Here is a 20,779-nt window from a genome sequence, read left to right as displayed (position 1 = left end):
CATTGTTAACTGTAAGTTGTTATCTGATCTGATTCATGCTCAGCTGAACCTCTTGTTTCACAAAACTTAGAACTTCACTCTTTCCTTGCCTGCTTATACCCTATACACATTCTCAAGCCAGCCTACTAGTCTTGCATCGATCACTGGAAGGAGCTGTATTCTTGTTCCGGCTGCTGCCTCCAATCAATAGGAGGAGTTGCGATCTTGCCGTCACTGCTGATTCCACCTTAGACCACTGGGAGGCAACTGCCATTCCACGCTTAGCCCTTTCTCACTGCCATGTCAATGCCAATGACTGTGTTGCATGGTGTCAGTACCCCATGAATTGGAACCACATCTTCCACACCAAACTTTGATCCATATTGTAAGTAATCTAATCTAATCTAATCAATTCATTCATCACTCTAATCCGATTTTCCCCCATTGATTTGCATATGACCCAGATAATAACCCAGAGATTCTGCTTCTTAATTTTGTGCCTAGCTCCTTGCCCTAACAATGCAGAATGTCTCTCTTTTTCCTGTCTATGTCATTAGTACATACATGAACCATGACAACTGGATCTTCCCTATCCCACTGTAAGTTTTTTTCCCTTAGCAGATGTTGTAAGTCCTGGCAGCGCTGGCTACATAGCCAACTGGACTTGCATTCTTTGCTGCAGAGATCAAAATCAATCTCACTGACTATGCTGTCCCCTACTACCACTGCATTCTCTTTTTCTCCACTCCCACTTAAACAGCTTCCTGTATCATGGTGCAGTGGTCAATGAGGTCATCCATCTGTATCCCTCACTCTCAGACAAACAATCTGAAAGAATCTCAAACCTTTTAGACAATTGTAAATGCTGAGGTCCCTTATCCTACCCTCTGAGAGCTCTTAACTGCCTCACTCACAGTTACACTGTTCTGCCCTGATCATTGAACAAATCAGGACAGCCTTGACATGACTTAATTGGGAAGTGAGCTGATAATCGTACCCCACTGTTCAACAAGTGATCACAAATGTATAGATGTATGAAATCCTATTTTAATTTATAGTTGGTTTTGGCAATGATGATAATCTGTGTCTGAAGATGATATTCATTCTTTAATTCAACGGTTGATCATGTGGACCCATGTCTTTTCTTGTTTTCGAATTCTTTCTTCTTAAACTCTCTTGGTTTTTCTGTCTTTTTCCCCACAAAGAGAGAGGGTGAGATGTATGTTTTCTGTCTGTAAGATCTGCATGTTTCTTTCCTTTGGCTGTACTTGGCGTATTCAGCATTTTAACGTTTTGCAGCTAAACCAATCAGAGGGCTGTTGTCAGACAGGATTTCCTTAACTTGAAAGATTCTCGTGCCACTTAGTCTTGATTTCTCAAATTCTCTCCCCTACTGTTTCAACATAATACATTGTATTACATAGCTCAATAAAGTGCAGCATTTGACTATACTTCAAAACTTTCCTGGTTTATCAGTAATAGTAGTTCAACTTCATTTCCGTATATAACTGCAGAAAAGAAGTGGTATATTACACACTATTCCAAAGAGTTGTGCCTGCCTGATTTTTCCCTGCATCACAGTGTCTGCAGTTCAGCCTCCAACACAAACTCTGAGCTAACGCTGCCCAAACATCAAACACATACTGCAGACGTGTTTGCTCTGGATCAAACTGGCATCCAAGAGCTCTCACATACTGCAACTTGATACATCACCAGTCCTATCATCCTGAATGTGTTCAAATTAATGTTCAAATTCACTACTTAATTATTTTATACCATCGTATATTTTCATATATTTGATTGATCTTACCTCCAGTATATCTTTAATTTTTGACTTTCTCCTAACATGTTTTACAGAAATATCTATCAAGAACTTTACATATAACACCACTTTATTTCTGGAATTGATCATAATATTGATAAATGATTTTCATTTTCATAGATAGCCATTCAAACCTGTTTCAGGTTTACAAAGTTGAGTAACCATCTCAGGTGCTCCCTTGAGGTAAACAGTCAGTTTTTCTTTTCCAATCACTTGAGTTATAACGGACATCCTCTGCAATGTTGGTGAGAATGGATACTGTTTCAGAACAATGACACCTTCCTTTGATACCTGCAAAACACAATAATATTAACATTCAAATAACACTGATACACTTTAGGTGCCATTAATTTCCTGTTATTAGATCCACAAGACTTTACAGCATATTTGGCCTCCATTTACCACTCTCTCCATATATCAATAACTTCCTCTGCTTCAAACTTTTACTCAGTTTTCCTGGGAGAACAACTTTAAGCACTCCTTCTGGTCAAATGTTCCAACATTTCATTGTGTCGCCTCATAAATATAAATTGATAGCTTTTTACCATTATGTCCTCAGAGCAAATATTCTACCAAATACTTTATCAATAGTCTCTACAACTTTGTTTTGAAAAATCTTTGTTAAATCTCATTTTACTCATCTTTGCTCTATAAACCATACAACCATTAAACATAGAAGCAGAGGTAGGGCTTGCAGCCCAGTGAGTCTGCTCTGCTCTTCAATGAGATCATGGCTGATCTGATAATCCCTCACTCCATTTTCCTGTCTTTTCCACAAAGTTCTTGATTCCCTTACTGATTAAGAATCGGTTTATCTCAGCCTTGAATATATTTAATGATCCATCTTCAACAGCCCTCTGCAGTAAAAAAGAATTCCACAGATTCAATTCCCTCTGACAGAAGAAATTCCTTCTCATCTCTGTCTTAAATGGACCATACTTTACTCTGAGATGATGCCCTCTATTCTAAACTCTTCCACAAGAGGAAAAAACCTTTCCATATCTAACCTGATAAGGCCCATAAGAATCTTTATGTTTCAAAGAGGTCAGCTCTCATTCTTCTAAATTTCAATAAACACAGGCCCAACTTACATAACATCTCCTCATAAGACAGTTCCTCCATACTTGGTATCAGCCTACCAATCCTTCTCTAGACTGCTTCCAATTAGGTAAGAGACCCAAACCATTCATATTATTCTGAACTATGTGCTGCACAGTTGTAGCAAAATCTACTTTTCTACTCCATTCTCTTTAAAATAAAGACCAACATTCCATTTGTCTTCCCTGTAACACACCAGAACTTGGATGCTGGCTTTTAGTGATCCACGGTTGAGGACTCCGAAAATCTCTCTGTTCCATAGCTTTTTGCAGTCTTTCTCCATTTAACTAACATTTAGCTCCTCTATTGTTCCTGCCAAAGTGTATAACCTCACATTATATTCAGTCTGAATCATAGAATTCCTACAGTGTGGAAACAGGCTATTCAGCCCAACAAGTCCACACTGCCCCTCCGAAGAGTATCCCACCCAGACCGATTACTCCACATTTCCCCTGACTAAAGTACCAGACCTACACATCCTTGAACACTATGGGCAATTTTAGCATGTCAGAGGGAATTGATGTGGAATTGAATCTGGATCCCTGGCGTTGTGAGGCAGCAGTGCTAACTGCTGAGACATTGTGCCGCCCAGTCTGCCAAAGCTTTGCCCACTTGCTTAATCTGTCAATGCTCCACTGCAGACTCTGGGTAATCCTCACCACTTGCCTTGCCAATCACATTTTGTCATGAACAAACTTAACTTTGGTACATTCTCTTTCTTCATCTGTCTTTAATATACAGTGTAAATAATTGTGGCCCCAGGACAGGTTATGATGGCTTTGCGCACCAGTCATTATTGGCTGCCATCCTTAAAATGTCTGCCCTTATCCCAGTTCACTGTGTTCTATTGTTTAGTCAATTGTCTATGCCTGCTATTGTACTATTTCCAACACTACCTTTCTCTTTAAGTAGCCTAACATGTGGTACTTTATCAAGCATCTTCTGAAAATCCAAGTGTATCACAACCACTGCTTTGCCTTTGCCTCTATCCTGCTTGTAACCATCTCAAAAAAATCCAGTCAATTTGTTTAGGCTTTATTTCCCATTCATGAAGCCATGCTGACTCTGCTGAATAATATTATGGATTTCTAAATGCTCTATTATTTCATCCTGTATGATCCACTCTAACATTTTCTGAATAACATGCAATAACAAGTCAAATGGCCTACAGATACCTGCTTTGTTTTTGTCTCCTTCCCTTTTTAAATAAATGTGTTGCTTTGGCAGTTTTCCAATCAACTGTAATTGCTCCACAATCCAAAGATTCCTGGAAGATGATCACCAGTGTGTCCACTATCTCTGTTGGTACTTCCTTTAATATCTAGGATGTATCTCCTCCAGACCAGGGCACTTATCAGTCATTAGTCCCATTAGTTTTGCCAGCACATTTTCTTTAGTTATAGTTATTGTATTTATTTCCTCTCTTCTTTTTGCCCCTCAAACATTTAGTTACTTTGAAATGCTATTAATGTCTTCTCCAGTGAACAGATATGCAAAATACTTATTCAACACTTCCACTCAATTTGGCTTCTGTCTTCATTTTTATATGTTTACGGAAGTCCTTTCTGTCTGTCTTCATATTGCTTTACTCCAAGTTTCTTTTATAGAGTCATAGAGATGTACAGTACGGAAACAGACCCTTCAGTCCAACCTATCCATTCCGACCAGATATCCTAACCTAATCTAGTCCCATTTGCCAGCACTTGGCCCATATCCCCTAAACCCTTCCTATTCATATACCCATCCAGATGTCTTTTAAATGCTGTAATTGTGCCAGCTTTCACCACTTCCTCTGGCAGCTCATTCCACACACAGACCACCCTCTGTGTGAAAACATTGCCTCTTAGGTCCTTTTATATCTTTCCCCTCTCACCCTAAACCTATGCCCTCTAGTTCCCCCTACCTCAGGGAAAAGACCTTGTATATTTATCCTATCCATGCCCCTCATGATTTTATAAACCTCCAGAAGGTCACTCCTCAGCCTCTCTCTATACCTCAAATCCTCCAACTCTGGAAACATCCTTGTAAGTATTTTCTGAACCCTTTCAAGTTTCACAACATCTTTCCGATAGGAAGGAGTCCAGAATTGCGCGCAATATTCCAAACGTGCCCTAACCAATGTACTGTATAGCCACAACATGACCTCCTAACTTCTATATTCAGTGCTCTGACCAATAAAGGAAAGCATACCAAATGCCTTCTTCACTATCCTATCTACCCGCGACTCCACTTTCAAGGAACTATGAATCTGCACTCCAAAGTCTCTTTATTCAGCAACACTCCCAAGGACCTTACCATTAAGTTTGTAAATCATGGTCTGATTTGCTTTTCCAAAATGCAGCATTTCATATTTATCTAAATTAAACTCTATCTGCCACTGCTCTGCCCATTGGCCTAGCTGATCAAGATCTCATTATACTCAGGGGTAAGTTTCTTCACTGTCCACTACACCTCATCTATACCCATTATGTTCAGATCCAAATCATTTATATAAATGACGAAAAACAATGGACCTAGCACTGATCCTTGTGGCACTCCACTGGTCACAGGCCTCCAGTCTGAAAAACATCCCTCCACCACCACCCTCTGTCTTCTACCTTTGAACCAGTTCTGTATCCAAATGGCTAGTTCTCCCTGTATTCCATGAGATCTAACCTTGCTAACCAGTCTCCCATGAGGAACCTTGTTGAATGCCTTAGTGAAGACCATAGAGATCACGTGTACCGCTCTGCCCTCATCAATCCTCTTTGTTACTTCTTTAAAAAGCTCAATCAAATTCATGAATTCCCACACACAAAGCTAGCTGACTAACCCTAAACAGTCCTTGCCTTTGTTTGCCTTCAATTTTTTTATCATCTTTTGTTAGTTTTCTAAAACGTCCCCAATCTTCTGTTCTATAAGTACTTTCCCATACTACATGTTTTTTGCTTTCAATTTTATGCTATTCTTAATTTCCTTGGTTAACTATTGTTGGATTATCCCTTTCCTAGAATACTTCTTCCTCACCAGAATACATCTTTGCCATGAACCTGAACAATATTTTATTAAACATATGCCATTGTTCCTCAGCTGTCTTTGCTGCTAAACTCCTTTCCCAGTCCACTCAAGTCAGTTCTGTCCTCATTCATTTGTAATCATCATTGTTTGAGCTTAATTCCACTATTGCAAATATTTGCCGACAGTTTCCTCTCCTGAGCTTCAACTTAGTGAATTGGGTGTAAACAGATAAACTAAAAATAATTGATTCTCGAATGTAAACCACAAATTTTCTGATAAATTGGATTCTGCTTTAGAAGCAGCGTATCAGTTTTTTTTCCAAAGTAATTTACCTTATTAGCTTTAGGCCCAGGTTTGACAATGAATGAATGTGTTTCCTCATTTTGCAGCTTTAACATTGTATTTTCTTTCAACTCCTGTTATGAGTTCAATAAATATATAGTTTAATGAAACTAGTAATTAATTTAACTCAAAATATATTTTAATATTTGTGTACTCAAATTGTAGTGATGTGGACAAATACCAATTGCTTATCTGAATAAATCTGATGGCTTCTCTCTTTTGTAACAATACTGACAAAAGCATTAGTTGAGATGAAGGAAATAACTTTTTTTTCAGAGCAACTTTACATACTCAGAACTTCCCAAAGTACTTCGCAAGTTATAGAATCCTTACAGTGTGGAAAGAGGCCAATCAGACCTTCAAGTCTGCACCTCCAAAGAGCATCCCACCCAGACCCAGTCCCCCACCCTAACCATGTAACCTCACATGTACAAAGGCTAATCTACTTTGCCTGTACATTATGGTGCAATTTAGCACGGCCAATCCACTTAATCTGCATAAATTTGGTCTTTGGAAGGAAGCCCATGCAGACACAAGTAAAATGTGCATACTCCATATACACTGACAGTTGTCCAAGGGTGGAATTGAACCTGGATCCCTGGTGTTGTAAGGCAGCATTAAGCCACTGTACTACTCCAAAGTAGTAACTATTTAGAATTGTAGTTACCCCTGAATCTATAGGCAGCCACAATATCCAAACTATATACAAAGTTCCACAAACAGTAAAGAAAATTAATGACCCAATATTCTGCCTTTAATTACATCAGCTGAGAGATGTTAGTCAGAAAACCTGGGAGACCTTCTATGTCATTTTTTGATCAGTATTATGGGATCAGAAATATTTACCTAACCCAGTGAAACAGTGACCATTGTTAACAATCTCAGCTAAAAGATGCCAACAGATCAACACCTCCTCAGCTATAAAATCTACTTTAAGGCCTATTTTTGCTCGCTGCAATTTTTATCAATATTATTTTGCAAAGTAGCTCATTCACTTTCATTTATAATAAATTCATTTTGAGGTTGTGTATTATACACACAGAGTAAATTTGTATCAGTTTCACCCACAAGCTGACTTCTTTATTCAGAAAGCCAACTGTGAAGAATAAAACTGAAACCAATCTTTACACATTTGTGTAAGCATTTATTTCAAGAATTATACATTACAATATGTACAGTCTAACCCAACAGTAACAGTTCAATTTGTGTCTATAAAAGTGAGCTATCAGTGAATACCCAATATCTGCATACAACTAGACATAATTAACATGTTATTTTCACAGTTAGACACAAAATTAATTTTCTATCAGCTTGCCTTCCAAACAAGGGAATAATTTGCACTTATAATGCACAAATTTAGGCAAATAGATGAATAATCAAATTAATAGTATTACCTTGAGAATGGAGAATTGGGGTTTGGAAGAATTTTCATTTAATCTGCAGGACACGTGAGTTAAAAAATGTGACCACCCTATTTAATTATACTTCCTACTCACTCTAGTTGAAGTTAAATGCAAGTGGGATATAAGAGTCAACAGTTTTCCAATTCGAAAGTTAGGTTAAAATTACTCTCAAGACATCAAAGTAATTTTTAAGTTGCCAGAACTTTCTGGAACATTTGCTTTGTAATCATGTAATACAATACTCAAATAATAACATAAGCAATGACTTAAGTTTACGTAGAACACTTAGTACAGAAAAAAAAATTCCAATGTATTTTACAGATATCTAATCAATCATGGATGCTGCAATATTAGGAGAGGAAATCAAAATATTGCTAGAACAGATGAATTTCAGGAAGAACTTGAAGTAGTATAGGTAGGGCTCAAGGAGTTGAAGTCACAATTAGCAACAATGAGCCAAAAGGTACAGGGATATGCACATGAGGTCAGGGGAATGGAGAGTTTAGGAGCAAGGGTTGTGAAGCTAAAGCAATAAATAGGATATAATATAGGTGATGTTTTTGGAAAATGATAACGTAAAGTGTTGAACTGAAGCAATTCATTTGGGTCTTAGTTTGTCAAAATGAAAGCATATAATACCTTTAAAATATGTAATCTGTCTCTTACCCAACGAGTGATCTCAAACATTTTCAAATCCAGAGGGTCACCTTGAAGAGTGTTGTCTAAGAGGATGAGTGAGTGACAACTGACCATAGCACCAAATAGTGGCCCCCATGGTAACGTATCTCCATTGTTAAACTTGAATATATTCTGTAAACTGGATATTTAGAAAAGTCTTACTAAAAGCATAAAATCAGTCTTAAACAGTGCTCTATTGTTCCTCTTTTGTTATCAATTTATAAGTGTCATCATTTTTCATAGGTAAGCTAAAACCATTTTGAAATATCAAAAGTATTATTAACAACAGGAATTGCTATTTCAGTGGTTTCAAGGATGAAAATATTTTTCAAAGATATCAAACTGTTTATTTTGTTCAAAAGTGAGATGTCAGAAATACAATGTAATTTGTACATTTTAAAAATGATCATGGCAAGATGTCCAACAATATACATGAACTGCTAGATTACTGCATTTCCAAAGATGTAAACAAAATGGATAAAGCATAGATGTTCCTCACTACAACAATCCCTGCTCTTCTATATGTTCTGATATCACACTTTACATATCGTCCATGACCAAGAGAGATATGTATCTTCCACAAAAGTTGATATGTCAATGCCAAAAACCAATTTTGTAGCAAGAATTTAGTATGCATTTATCAATTCATCAATATATTGCTATTACTCTTTTACACTGTGCATCTTCAAACCTTGTTAAATTTTCTGTTGCTATAATTTAAAGGTAACATACCCCTTCCCTTTAGTTGATACCAAGCCCCATAAATCCAGTCCATCCTCAGTCAGAGTTCCAGTCTGTATAAAGTACAAAATAATATATGTATCTGATAATTAGAACAGTGTGGGGTAAAAAAAGCTGCTCATTCCACAAACAAAAATTATCCTGTGTTATACTTTGGTTTCCTGATGCACCAAACCCTAACATACTTGAATGAAATTCATCTCTCTGCTACTTTAATTCATATTTTAGTAAATGATTAAAAATAATAGAGAAATGAATTTCAAGATGAAAGTGTGGAATGCTGTGCTCTCTACTAAGCAAGAAAAACAAATAAAGAGAATGTATTAGTTTTTGAAAATATTTACAATCAATTAATGCAGTTGAAATATTCATTTTAGCAAGAGTAGACATAAGCTTGTACGTCTTCCTGCTTCCTTTCTTACTCTTCCAGCTCTTCATTCCTCTCTGTGAGCTGAGCAAGGCCCACTTATCTTCGATATGGTTTCTCCATTCTTTGTTTCATCATATACATCATCAGATTCTGATTGAAATGGTCTTCTAATGTAGGTCATAGTGATTAGAGATCTCTTAGATCTTCAGTTGTTAATCCTGACGTGTTACATCTATGCAGATTTCGTTCCCAATTGCTTAACAATACATCACGGTTTGCTTTCCTGCATTGGATGTCCTGAATCCAGAAGCAATAACTCTGAATACTGTTTAAACATTTTAAGCTCTGTTTGGAGATCGATTTAAACCTGGAATTTTTGTGGATACTATAACAACATAACTTTCACCTCCTTTTCTGCATATTGATCCAGCATATACCTAGATCACTTGCCTTTTTCAAGTGAGTTCAACTGACTTCTCAAACAGAATTTGACTGCTTACCAGCAAGCTATTTTCCTAACATCAAGGACTAATTAACTCCTTAGGTTAGTTTATTTGAAATAGTGAAATACATTACAAGCTATAAAGCAGACAATACAGCAAACCATTTTGAGTGTGCAGCTTACAGAAGTAAAGTAGATAAACTGCAAAGCAGAGTTGCAAAACTACATACACACAGCACATGGGGTCCTTAAAGGTGAACTCTCTTGAAGGAAAAGTATGCATACAACTGAAACTACACAATGAAATGGTGTAGCATAAACTAGTACCACCAGGAGGTGAGATCTGGGGGAAATGGTACCTCATTTTATTCATCTTTCCCAACGTCTGTATTTCCTTACAAAAGATGATATAACTCCAAATGCTCCAACTTTCAACTACAGTTTTATCAAAGTTTTGCTGAGTCTGGCCCTCCTGTTCCTCACTCCATTCATGGTTCCAAATTCAAGATAAATAAGTGATGCTGTTGTAAAATACAAGTTTAAGCCAGCCTAAAAGGTTGTAGTATTGAAAGGATTACCATGCGACAAAACAATAAATGGCAAATTAACATAAATATAAGTCTAAGTTTAAACATAGGCATACCTTATCAAAGCAGATAAGATTCAACTGTCCACACATATTGATCCTCTGTGGGTTAATACAATAGATTCCTTTCTTTTTCAGTCTTTCTTGAGCATATATTATACCTATGGTCACAGAAGCTGGTAGGGTAGGTGATACAGCAATAGTTATCACATCAAGTGCTTTCCTCACCACTTTTCCTGGTGGAATCTATCAAAGACAGACGTTGTCAATAATCTTTCAGTCAATTAAGCATATTTCATTATATATATAAAATAAAGTAGATGCTGTCCAAAAACCTTTGATGATGTCGAAGAGATGATGAATAATCACAATATGTAAACTCTACTGAATGATTCAAATCATTTTGGGCTACAATTTGCTGCAGCTGGTGAATGAATGGTACCTGTTTTTTATAGTTCCGACTTTGGCGAGTTTTGAGAAGATTTGTAGCTCAAGTTGAGGTTTTGGATGTAGGTTTGATCACTGAGCTGGAAGGTTCATTTCCAGACGCTTCGTCACCATACTAGGTAACATCTTCAGTGAGCCTCAGGCAAAGCACTGCTGTGGGCAAACCTATATCCAAGTTCTGACTTTGCCAAGAATATAATTTCTATGATCTTTTGCACTGTAAGTTGTTCTGAGTTAGTGATTCAAGTATGCTACTCAAGGCATAAACTATGCAAACAACGGTTTGTCTCCTAACCAATCATTATTAATAAACTGGACAGCCCTCTGTATTTTGAGTTTAACAGTACATCTGTACTCACCAATAGATCATTCTAGGAGCTTCATCATTATTTTTGCAACAAATGCTAACTCTATATGTAAAAAGCATATATAGGCCTAAACATTTGATGGCTCTGGCCTTCTGGTATAGAAGGCGAGGGTAGGGGTGGGTACATATGACTGATATAAGTTTGCAGGGTACAGTGAAACTGAAAGAAGCAGTCTTGTACCTCCTGGTTCCATAATCAGATAAAACCATATCTTTTGAGTGGTGGCTTGTCACAGTCCCTTTAAGGATCAATGACTAGATCACAAGCAGATTTGATTCACCTGACTGTAGTAAGGTCAAGTGTACACTTAGGTAAATGTATATTTAACAGGCTTTATTAAAATACCAGAGGACTGCAGTGATGCCTTCTGCTTTCTGTATGTAACACAAGTAAGATGCATAGATTCTGTTTACCTCAGGATCTCCTATTAATTTATTTCAAGCTGAAACTAATGCAAGCCATATACTTCCATATACTCCATATACTTCCATATACTTCCTTGGCCTGACAAGTTGCAATGTAGAGTGACTGTGGCTTATAATTATGTGTTGACATGCTGGCCTTTGACTCTGATATTGACTTCTGAAAACAGGTTATATGCATCTGGAACTCTAAGACATAGGTTCCAATCCCATGTGATCCACACGACTATGACATAGCTCTGTATACACATGCTCAGTAGCTATTCTTAACTATTCTTTACTTTGCTCCACACTGACTGCACGAAACCCTTTGCCTGCTGCATCAGGACAATTCAATATTGCAGGAGCGGGCCTCAATCTCATGATAGGTTCTTCACTAAATTATACAAATAATTTGACACCTATTTCACAGAGGTGGCTTTTGATACTGTGATATTATGCATTAAAATCTGATGGATAGTGTACTTCCAATTCATAAAGTCCAGCATATTGGAAGCCTAAGCACCTGCTGACTGTTTAAAATATAACCACATCAAAAAACATTGAAGGATAACTTTTAAAGTCAAAATCCAATCAGGGTATGGGTGGAATGGCAGTAGATTTCATCATTGGTAACAGAATTGAGGCAAAGTCAAGTTCCACTGAAATTCTACTCTATACTTCCAATTCTGTGATCTTTTTTTGTGAGGGAGAAGGAACCAAAATTGACATTTCTCCTCCACTATCTTAGGGTAACACTCCTGGGCTACACCAGTAACTCTGCTTTTTACAACCTCTATAAGCCTTGGTGGAATTCACAAGAACTTAACTTGGGAGAAATGTTAAACTATAAGGGGGCCAGTAATCTTCCACAAGACGTTTGTTTTCTCAGTTGATTATACAGAAGTACAAACTGTTTTCAGCTCCTTGTAGGACTTTCTCTCCATTGTGGTCTAGGGTGGAAATCTTGAATCTAGATTAGAGTGGTGCTGGAAAAGCACAGCAGGTCAGGCAGCATCCGAGGAGAAGGAAAATCGATGTTTCGGGCAAAAGCCCTTCATCAGGAATGAAGCATCTGCAGTACCCACTTCTGCCTAGTGGAAGTCTTGATGTAACCTGGCTATTCTAATGATCTTGCTTCCATGATTTCAAATAAGGCTTTAGGACGGAGTTAGGATGTAATGGTAAATTTGTTTCTGGTTTGAAGTATTTTAGGCCCTGAACAACCAACTATTATTCCACATGGGCTTTATTAGCTTCACTCAGTTCTCATTTGAGTGCATAGTCAGCATGTGCAATCAAAACTATAAACTAACTTGATTTAAAATACTATTCTTGTTTTGATTTTAAATATTCCCCACAATATCTTGTAATTTTTAAAACACTTTTTCTAAAAGCTATGATGTAGAGCATTTTACGAGAGATGGAAATTAAATGGTGACCATCAATCAGTTTCTGTATGCCTTGTCGAGTCCAATGCATCTGAATTCAGTCATCCACAAGAGAGCTTCCTCTTCATCCTTCTCCAGCTCCTGTTTTCCTAGCTTCTCAGCATCACCTTGTTGCCTGCTCCAATTGTACAGAATGCAGTACACCCAGGAAGGTGCATAGACTGGAGCTCCTCCCCATAGTGCTCCAAGCTGTGGAGCTAGACTTCCATCAGCCCTGATGTCTGCTTCATCACAGCCCTGGTTGCAGCAGGTGCAATCTGCCTTTGACTGGAATTTGATGCATAAACACATTCTATATGCATGTCTTGCATAAGTGAGAGGAAACATATTTGCATATGAAATGCAGCTGGAGTTTATAAACTCACGCTTCATGCATTTGCCCCTGCAATCTTTTAATGTCCATCAGACATCAATCCCATGCTTTCACCAATCAAAGTGACATTGACTCTATCCACTCCAGCATTGTCTAAATCAATTTTCAGCTACATTGTGCATCTAAAGAGTGGCAAGTGATGACACGGAATACAACCTTCAGTGGACACCATCAATATAGTCTCTGCCAGGCCATGAGATATCTTTCTCCTTGGATGCTGCCTGGCCTGCTGTATTTTCCCAGCACAACACTCTCAACTCCAGCATCTGCAGTCCTCACTTTCTCCTCCTCGCTGTACAACCAGTCCCAGCTCCCATCTCCCCAAATCATGATCCAGGTCCTTTCTGAATAGCACTACATGTGTACCTGTACCACACAGGCTGCAGGTAGAAGGCATTGCACTCCTACAATCTCAATAGCAATTAAGGATGGTCAACAAGTAGTTCCCACATGACAAAAAAAAATTTAAAGTGATATGCAGTATTTGGGGTATGAGGAACAGTGAGTACTGGTTGAGATTTTAGCTGGAAAAAATAAGTGCAGGGAAAGTAGACTAAGGCAATGAAATGAAAATAAGGAAAGGAATTTTTGAACCTATTCACCAAGCACACAAACATAAAATAACATAGATTTTGTTACTTCAGGTGCTTTCATATGGACAGTGACTATTATTGACTTACCCCATTTAACACAAGGATACAAACTGAATATATCATTCCAATTGTTGCAATAGCTGCCAGGCACAACAGGAATCGAAAGGCATCTTGGTACAATTTGAAGTCAATTGGTTTTGGGTACAGAATTGATCTCACTAACTCTCCCTTGGTAGTAGTAAAACCTATTGTGACACAATTTCATTGGTATTAAGGAAGAGAAATTATTAAGGTCATTAAAGGTATAATAATTTATTAAATTATTACTCGGTTCTTTATAGCAAGTTTTGTGAGAGATGAAGCAAATATTTTCTGACATACACAGATTGCCATTGGTTTAGGAAACTATTAATTCCATCATAACTGAAGACGCCACATGTATTGTAGACTGCAAACTGTTCTTAGTTCTGACTAATAAGCTTTTATATTGAGCAGATAAAAAAAATCCTTCGCACAGATCTTGACAGCGATAAGATTAGAACTATTAGGAAGTGAATAAACGCAATCTCAATGAGTTCCTAGCTATATTTCCTTCTCTCCATTGAGGAAGAATGAATACTTTTGCATGTCATCTTCCTTCCCAATAATATCGCTGAACTCCTTGTTGAAAATTGAGGAATCAAATTCTTATGCCTCAATAACACACTTGCTGCAGCATCAATACCTCTGGTGTCTAATCTTGAAAACACTATTAGGCAGACAGAGTAAGGTCTGTGAGTAAGGTCAGTATTAATCTTCATGTTCAGGGAGGACAGGAAGGAAGATTAGCAAGGTAGGATTGTATGCAAGGAATAAAACCAGTCAATTTTCCTTCTATTGATTCCTTTCTATATTCTGCCCAGGTGATGATTATCCATAAATAGTGCAAACAAAAAAGGCAATCCTCCTGAAATGAAGTGCAGCAGGTGGAGACATTAGCATTATGTGGCACATAAGGAAACATTTGAATTCTAAATAATTTATACTTTTCTCTCATAGGAGACAGACCTGTTCGATAGACAACAGCTCTCACTTCACCCTCGCGAGTTGCCTTTGATTGAATGACTTGAGTCCCACAGAACAGAATGTGACGCTTGTAATCTTCGGTTGAGCTCTTCCAACTGCTACAGTTAACTGTGCTTGGCAAAGGTGTCTTTGTTACGGGAATACTTTCGCCTTGTATAGTAAAACCAAAGAATAAGAACATCAACACAGTTACTGTCAGTTAACAGTAATTCATTGCAGAAGCATTCCCTAAATGTTCAATGGAGCAAGAAAGCTTTAAAAATGTGGACACATTTTCTATTTCTGGCATTATCCAAAAGTTTACTTTTCAAGATTTTCTGGTTCAGTATTCACACAAGGCAGGCTGTTGAAGTAATATTGGCTGACAGGTGGAATGCACTCCAGTCTGTGGTGATGGTAGATGGTGAGGGCTGGCTGGTGGGGGGTTGGGAGGCTGGGTATTGGGGGGTGGTGGTTGGTGTGCTGAATAGGATGCAAAACATTATGCTGCTTCATTATCGCTGTAGTCTACAATTGAAGGTATGACAGTTGAATCACAGAATCCCTACAGTGTGGAAACAGGCCTTTTGGCCCAACAAGTCCACACTGACCCTCTGAAGAGTAACCTATCCAGATCTATTGCCCTATCCTATATTTATCCCTGACCAGTGCACCTAATATACACATTCCTGAACACTATGGGCAATTTAGCTTGGCTAATTCACCTAACCTGCACATCTTTGGATTGTGGCAGGAAACTGGAGCACCCGGAAAAAACCCACACAGACATGGGGAGAACATGCAAACTCAATAAAGACAGTCGCCCGAGGCTGGAATCAAACTCAGGTCCCTGACGCTGTGAGGCAGCAGTGCTAACCACTGAGCTACTGTACTGCCTCGTATGCAATAATATAGACAACTAATGCTTTAGGAAAGTGATCCTTAACTCCAAATGTGTCATTTGCAAGTGACTCTGGGCCTACATTATGTGGTTGACTCAAGAAAACTCGAGATGACCAAATCCAGCTGACGTACAAGAATCACACACCTCAAAGGCAAAAAAAAGAAAATTATCCAAGAAGAGAAAGAAACAAATTTACACTGAACAAAATCCATTCCAACATCCACACCATAAGTGAGAGGTTCCTGTCTATCTATTCTGTTTGTTGGTAGATTCTTGCCACTTGTGAGATTGCTCTGGAGGTAACTCTCTTCTCCAAGTTTCATTTTTTGAATTTCTCTTGTTTCCCAGGGACAAATGAACACAAGGACATATGCAAGAGGAATATAAATAAACCATATAAATGCTACAGAATCTTCAACCATTCAACGTGATCAGGGCTGATCTTTTGCCTTACCATCACTTTCCTACTGTCCCTTGATTCTCTAGATCAGTCTATCTTTCAGAAAAGATGTTTAATTTACAGAAGAAGGAATTTTCTCATTCAGTTAGGTCATTGTTCTGGGTTACCCAAAGATCCAAAGATGTGCAGGTTAGGTGCATTGGCCGCTGTAAATTGTCCGTATTGTCTAGGGATGTGCAGGCTAAGGTGAGTTAGCCATGGTAAATGTGAGGCTATGGGGATAGTGTGGGGGTCTGGGTTTGAGTGGGATGCTCTTTGGAGAGTCAGTGTGGACTCGATGGGCCGAAAGGCATCTTTCTGCATTGTAGGGATTCTATGATTCTACCCAGCAAAGCACTCACCCTGTGAGTGAATCAAAAAAAAATCAAGGACACTTGATTTCCACATTCCCAGCATATGTCCAAGTGTCAATGAAGTTTTTTTGAATTGTCACTTTTCTGAGAACAAGATAGAATTTCAAATGCAAATGAAACTGAGATTCTTACCTGTAAGCATGCTCTCATTGACAATGCAGCCCCCATGGATCAGTATGGCATCACAGGACAATACTTGTTTATTTCCTGTAACTATAAATACATCACCAGGCACCAGTTCACTTGATGGCACTTTCTCGTATCCTGCAAATATAAACCACAACCTGCAATCTAGTGAATCCACTTCGTTTTTCATCATCTTCCAGGGTGAATAGGAAAAATTTCATTTAAGACTAAATCTTTGCTGCTAGTATTTTGAATTGGAACACAGAACGAGAAGGGATCTATACATGCTGTACAACATCATAATTCTCATAGTTGTGGGTATGTTCACCCACAACTGTGTGCTTGTTGATGGAGTCTGTGGATACATGCCCATGCATCCAGAAATTCTCTGACTGCCCTCTGTTTAGCTTGTCCTCTGATTGTTGTGTTGTCCCAGTCAAATCTGTGGTCCTTGTCATCTGTGTGTGTGGCTATTAGGGACAGCTGGGTGTGGCGTTTAGTGGCTAGTTAGTGTTCGTGTCCATCAACAAGCACATGTACCTAGACCCAATATACCAGCATCCACAACAAACAACTGGAATCAGAAACGGGAAGCAGCAGGAACTGAATAAATTCCAGAAGACACAGTACAGCAGGGCTTCACAGGAGGCTCCAAAACACTGAAAATGTCATCTTGACAGAGGACAAAATGTCTGTAAATCAACTTCCCAGCTCAGCGTACATACCCACAACTATGACAACTGGCACCCGAGCGACAAATCTTTATGCGAACCTTGAAATCATAATTCACAGACCACTTTATGGACATGGTCAGTTTGTTTGCATCACTGTGCACCAAGCCAATTTTACTGTGCTCATTTTTCACATGCCTTGAGCTTAAAATAAATATAAGAAGGGGGTTACATTGTAATAATTAATGTAATTCTGTGCTTAACCTAAAGATTTCATTTTGCCTCCCTCTCAAAATCAAAGGAAAATACAAAGTAACATCAATACAAAAGTTCACTTTTGATGTCTGGGCTAAGATGTGGGGATACAGATTAGGAAATTGCATGGAAAAAGTATGTTCCCTGTAAGTTTTAGTCCATTCCTTTTACTTGGATGTGTGTGTGTGTAAGCACGCAAAAGGATTGGAAAGTGGTACTGTTCAATATTCAGATACCAGGATAAAACTGGGGAAGGATGGGTTCTGCACCTCAGGCTCCAATGTTTCCTCACCTTGCCACAGGTATGTAATCTTGATTGAGTGAGCAGCTTCTGCAAAGGGTTGGTGTGTGGCCTCTCCATCACCCTGAAGCCTACTACTATGCAGCTGGGAACATTTTGCCCAACCTGTCAGGTGATTTTCAATTGTCAATAGGGTAAAGCAGCATGTATTAATATTTTAGGCATTATGACAATCAGAATGAATTGTGTTGAACTTTACTAAAAATAGGATTATGAATTCATGACTTAGCTTCTTATTTCCCAACTGACGAGACGTTAAAATGTTCTTCAGTTGTTCATTAGGAAAATACAAATGAGCTTACCTGGGAATGTTTAAATATTATTATCCATGATTATTACATAATTCAATACCAAGTTATTGAAATATTTGTCTAAATGTGTCAGAAATGCATAAAAGATAGTGTTTATGCTGAACTGGAGAAAACATGCAACAAATTTCTATACCTGATTACAGAAATATAATTCCTTTCCTTTCTATACTACTGTAGGAAAATGAAAGAATTCCTGAGACACAGAGTACATAGTATCTCAGGTTACTATGTACTCTGTGTCTCAGGAATTCTTTCATTTTCCTACAGTAGTATAGAACCTGAGATACCACACTGCCCTTTCTCTCCTGGTGGAAGTTTCAAGCCCCTTCTGCTATATGGCTGGAAAAGTGCAAAATGACATAAATTTATTAGTTTCATCCAGTTATTTGGGATTAGTTTGCTTGAAATTTCTGCACAATAAGTTGCAAATGATCCTGCAAAAATCAGAATAGTGTAGTTCAGGATACTGTTTGGAAGCTTTTATTGGATATATTGCTGACAAAATTTTTCAGTGAAAAGAAACAAGTAATGAAGAATTTAAAGGAATGAGTGATGAATTGTGAAGCAAAAGCAAATCAGACAATGCGATTACACATGATGTGAAGGCTTTTCTAATACAGCTCAGGATACCAAGCAGAATATAATTACAAAATTATAGCTTTCGCTCACCTCCACCTTTTCTGCAGATGGTGACCATCATGTTATTGTGAGATTCTACAAGTCTGTACAACTTTATCGATTGCTGCAAACGGTAAAGAAACATAAGAATTTACTCTGCTTATTTTATTATTTTTCCCAATAAAATTAAATCCTTGCATTTCATTTGTCAAATCTCAGGAGGTGAAATATAAATTTAAGTGCAAATGAAACATATGTCTTCTTAACAAATTTAAAATTGAAAGTTTAGAAGTTTAGACATGGTTGGAATCAGAAAGTAGGCAATTTAATTGTTTACAGCACTGTAAATATTGATGAAGATAAGACTAAACAAACCTTTTAATGTAACCTCTGTTTTAGCACTCACCTGACGCACATCATAGACAGAAAAGGCAATGGAAATGAATGACATAATTATGAGTGCAACTGAATATTCAGTATAATCCTCAGAAAGCCACAAACACACACTGAATATTTGAAATATATAAAATGGATTTAAAACCTGTGAAGAAAAGAAAACCATAATTATAATGTTAGATTTACATTTAAAGTGAGAAATGTGATTTAAAAAGTCACATAAAATAAAACTTACCTCTTTACAAAGTAGCTTCCAAATGGGAGAAATTCGGATGTCAATGACATTGGGTCCAAATATTAATCTCCTAAATTTAAACATTATAGGGTTATTAGATGCAAAACAAAGCTACATTTCATTGCCATTTAAAACTATGTAATAAAGATTTTAGGAATTTACATAAATAACTACATTACTATAACTGTTCTGTCTGTGAAATGAGAGATTTAAATCTCAGCATGTTAGAGATAGAAGCTCACTATTTGAAAAAATAAATATTCAAAATTGAGACAAACATAAGTACAACCAATAATTGAACAGATATAACTTTAGTCCTCTGCTGTCCAATAAAAGATACAGAATAAAAACATCACATGTACACTCACGTAGTTTTACAGAACTAAGAAATCATAAGAAAGAGGAGTGTGTTGCTAAAATGTGTTGAGCTTGCACTCAATGAAAAACACAAGAATGCCAAATTTTAAATGGCCTCAACAATTTATATTTCAGGAGAAGATGGTGCTGGTTAGTTGACAAGTCAATTCTGATTGATAGTGGCATTGCTATAGAGAAATAAAAAGGAAACATAAGCTACCCAAGCTCCGAGTATCTCAAAGGAGCTTGAACACATTCTTTTTGTTTGCAGAGAATGAAATTCCTGCATATGAATATATGTCACTTCCAATAAGCTTTAAGAAGAAATGTCACAAGCTTGACTAATTATCTTAAATTTGTTGTTAGTGTGGCTGTTAATGCACTCAGGATTGTCCTGCAAGTTCTGCCCAACTACAGGAGCACAGCAGCTGCTGTTATGTTTTGGGTTGAGCACGTTATCGCTAGTTGAGTACCATCTGCTATTCAGTGCTTTGCATTGAAACAATTAACATCTGTTTTATTTACTTCATCCATCATTATGAGAGTTATCACTGACAAGATTTCAAAATTTTAACAAATGAAACCAAAGTTAGGTTCGAGAATTCTTATCCAAGGGTCATGGACTAAAAATATTTTGCTTCTACAGATGCTGCTGCC

At 37.6% G+C, this 20,779-nt stretch overlaps 1 protein-coding gene across 1 annotated transcript in view; it reads right to left on the bottom strand.

Annotated features, from left to right (window-relative positions):
• The window catches only part of LOC122556378 (putative cation-transporting ATPase 13A4), a 103,079-nt gene that overhangs the window by 36,903 nt on the left and 45,397 nt on the right, over nt 1-20,779 (bottom strand). Inside the window, exons 7-16 of the mRNA XM_087993959.1 lie at nt 19,766-19,835; nt 19,186-19,258; nt 16,985-17,116; nt 15,139-15,306; nt 14,179-14,336; nt 10,516-10,704; nt 9,052-9,113; nt 8,308-8,458; nt 6,229-6,312; nt 1,936-2,092 (exon numbers count right to left, since the gene is read on the bottom strand). Of these exons, the coding sequence (XP_087850085.1) occupies nt 1,936-2,092; nt 6,229-6,312; nt 8,308-8,458; nt 9,052-9,113; nt 10,516-10,704; nt 14,179-14,336; nt 15,139-15,306; nt 16,985-17,116; nt 19,186-19,258; nt 19,766-19,835 (1,244 nt within the window). The remainder of the gene's footprint in view (nt 1-1,935; nt 2,093-6,228; nt 6,313-8,307; nt 8,459-9,051; nt 9,114-10,515; nt 10,705-14,178; nt 14,337-15,138; nt 15,307-16,984; nt 17,117-19,185; nt 19,259-19,765; nt 19,836-20,779) is intronic.

This window comes from Chiloscyllium plagiosum, unplaced genomic scaffold, assembly GCF_037043375.1.
Source record: "Chiloscyllium plagiosum isolate Xiang-an unplaced genomic scaffold, Cpla_swu_hap1 HiC_scaffold_13, whole genome shotgun sequence".
Lineage (NCBI taxonomy): Eukaryota > Metazoa > Chordata > Chondrichthyes > Orectolobiformes > Hemiscylliidae > Chiloscyllium > Chiloscyllium plagiosum.
This window is presented reverse-complemented; position numbering and strand designations above follow the sequence as displayed.